The following is a 2,927-nucleotide window of genomic DNA, read 5'->3' on the forward strand; positions in this document are numbered from 1 at the left end:
GTGGGTTTTTGTTGGTGTTGGTGGAGTACTGGTAGGTGGATTGTATGTGGATTTTTGGTGGGGAAAATCTTGGGAAAATGGTGGGAAAATGGTCTAGATTTTCGGAGAATTTTTGGGATTTTAGGGGCGTTCAATTTTTTGGCTGGAAATTCATGCATGTTCCCCGTTGTTAATTTTGACATTTTGGGGGTTTTTTGGGGAGGTGGTGGTTCGGTAGGGGTTGGTGTAATATAAAAATTCGAGGGTTTTTTGGGGTGGTGAAAGAATTATGTATTTATTATTCTTTTTATGTTTTGGATTATGAGCTTATTACATAGATACAACTACATATATGAGTGTATGACATGTAGAATATCAGAGTAGGTTCAGATTAATATATCTTTGATTTAATGTCTAAATAATTATAGTGCTTTATGGAAAGGGGGTGTTGGTATTGTTTGATATGGATGTTGTGTGTTTGTAGTTGTGTTTGCGAATTTGTGTTGGGGTTGTTGTTTGTTGGGTTGAATTGGGGTGGAGTGTGGGTGAGGGGTGTGTAAATTTGTTGGAATTAGTTAAAAATGGGTCCAAATTTTCGGAGAATTTTGGGATTTTAGGGGTGTTCAACTTTTTGGATCAAAATTCATGCATGTTCCCCGTTGTTAATTTTGGGGTTTTTGGGGATTTTTCAGGAGATGGTGGTTCGATAGGGGGTTGGTGTAATATAAAAGAATACGGGGATTTTGGGGTTAATATTAGTGCTTAATATTTAATCGAATTTTGTGGAGTTTATTGTTGTGTGTCAAGTTTTTGATCTTTGCTGTATAGTTTGGTGTAATGATTGTTGGTGGGGTGGGGGTGGTTTGTGTTATTTTGTTCGTTGTGTTGTGTGGGGGTTTTGTTTGGTGTGCCTGAATTAATTATATAAACTTTATATTTGATTTATGTGTGTCTTATATATTTCATGAAAACCAAATCAACATTATGTCAGTATAAATAAATGGTATATGAGGTTATTATTATATTTTTTGACTTAATTACAATTATTTGGATGTATTTAGTCTTGATGGTGGTGTTTGTATGAGTTGATTGTAGGAACGTATTTGGTAGTGTGGGTGGGGTGTTTGTGGCGTGTTATTGGTGGTGGTTTGTATCTGGAGTTAAACTGGTTATGTGGATTTAGTAGATTTTAAAGTTTGATTATATTTTGCTTATACTTGTATACAATCATAACATCATTCAACTAGAAATGGGAGGATGAAGATGGTTTAATTTGTATGTAAAATGATTTCTTGTAATATTTATATAATTAGTTTGGTTGTATTGGGATGCTTTTGTTGTGTTTGGGTTTGATAATGTGGGTATTAGTATATTTGGGTTGTGGACTAGTGGCTCATTTGATATTGGCTGTTTGTGAGTTGGTGTTGTGGTTTGGTTTTGGGGTTGGTGTATTATTGGTGTGATGAGTTGGGTTTGGAGTTGGGGTGGTTTAGTTGGTGAAAATGGTGAAAGAATATGGAAAATGGGTCCAAATTTTCGGAGAATTTTTGGGATTTTAGGGGCGTTCAACTTTTTGGCTGGAAATTCATGCATGTTCCCCGTTGTTAATTTTGGGGTTTTGGAGGTTTTTCGAGAGGTGGTGGTTCGGTAGGGGTTAGTGTAATATAAGGAATTAGTTGTTGAGATTGTTGTTGGTCTGGGTGAATTGGATAGATTTTGAGTTTGGTTTAATTTACTTGGTTTACTTTATATAACAAAACAGAGGAATAAGATCAGGTGGAGTGGTATATGATTTATGATTTTATTCTTACATGTATTGGTTTAATTACAATTTATGTAATTGGGTTGTATTGTATTGGGTTGTTGGTTTGGTAAGGTGGGTGTGTTATTTTGGGGATGTAGGTGGAATGTGTATTGTGATGGTGATGATTGCTGTGGGTTTATGGATGGGTTGTATTTTGGTGGTAGGGATGGTTGAGAAAATCATGGAAAAATGGTCCAAATTTTCGGAGAATTTTGGGGTTTTAGGGGCGTTCAACTTTTTGGCTGGAAATTCATGCATGTTCCCCGTTGTTAAATTTTGGGGTTTTTGGAGGTTTTTAGGAGATGGTGGTTCGATAGGGGTTGGTGTAACATACGAATTTGGTGGAATATGGGTTGGTATGTGGTTTGTGGTGATTGTATAAGTAGTGATATTGGATTTATATTCTTTAATTGATTGGGTATAATAGAACCAAAAACATTGCAATTTGATGTGGTGGATAGTAATGTAGATTTGATTTATATTTATTTTGTCTATATTAGTATTTATTTAATTTATGTATTTGTTGGATGATGGGTTGGTTGCAAGGTTGTTGTGTTGTTTGTGTGATTGTGTATTTAGATGTGTTTGCCATATGTGATATTTGTTGGTGATACTGTGGTTGGAGTGGGTAGTAAGGTGTGGGTAATTTGATAGATTGATATTGATTTTGATTATATGAATTTTATTATCTATACAAATTCACTACAAGTAAATCGAATGGAATAGTATTGAGTGATGTTTTATTTATTCCTATATATTCTTAATTTGACATTTAATTAATTAGTTGTTGTGTTTGGGGTGTTGGATCTGGTGAGTTGATGTGGGTATGGTTGTTAGGTTTGGTGGGGTAGTGGGGTTGGTTGTGTATATCGATTGTGAATTGGGTTGGTGTTTGGTGTTGCTGGTTGTATTTTGGTTTTGGTGGATTTTGTGAATTTGTGTGGGTTGGTTGTATTGATTTAATCGGGTGGTTGTTGAGAATGGTTGTCTCATGGTGGGTTTGTGTATTTTCTTCTGTGTTGGTAAATTGTATTTGGGTTTATGAGTGTGTGGGTTTTTGTTGGTGTTGGTGGAGTACTGGTAGGTGGATTGTATGTGGATTTTTGGTGGGGAAAATCTTGGGAAAATGGTGGGAAAATGGTCT

At 35.4% G+C, this 2,927-nt stretch overlaps 1 protein-coding gene across 1 annotated transcript; it reads left to right on the forward strand.

The window, feature by feature from the left end:
* Positions 1 to 1,790: 1,790 nt before the first annotated feature.
* TM35_002381000 (uncharacterized protein) lies at positions 1,791 to 2,165 on the forward strand (the record flags this gene model as incomplete). Its single annotated transcript, XM_029032049.1, has 1 exon — positions 1,791 to 2,165. One exon carries the CDS (start codon positions 1,791 to 1,793, stop codon positions 2,163 to 2,165), a length of 375 nt encoding a protein of 124 aa, XP_028876657.1.
* Positions 2,166 to 2,927: the final 762 nt, after the last annotated feature.

This window comes from Trypanosoma theileri (assembly GCF_002087225.1).
Source record: "Trypanosoma theileri isolate Edinburgh chromosome Unknown TM35_Tth_238_V1, whole genome shotgun sequence".
In the NCBI taxonomy this organism is placed as follows: Eukaryota; Euglenozoa; class Kinetoplastea; order Trypanosomatida; family Trypanosomatidae; genus Trypanosoma; species Trypanosoma theileri.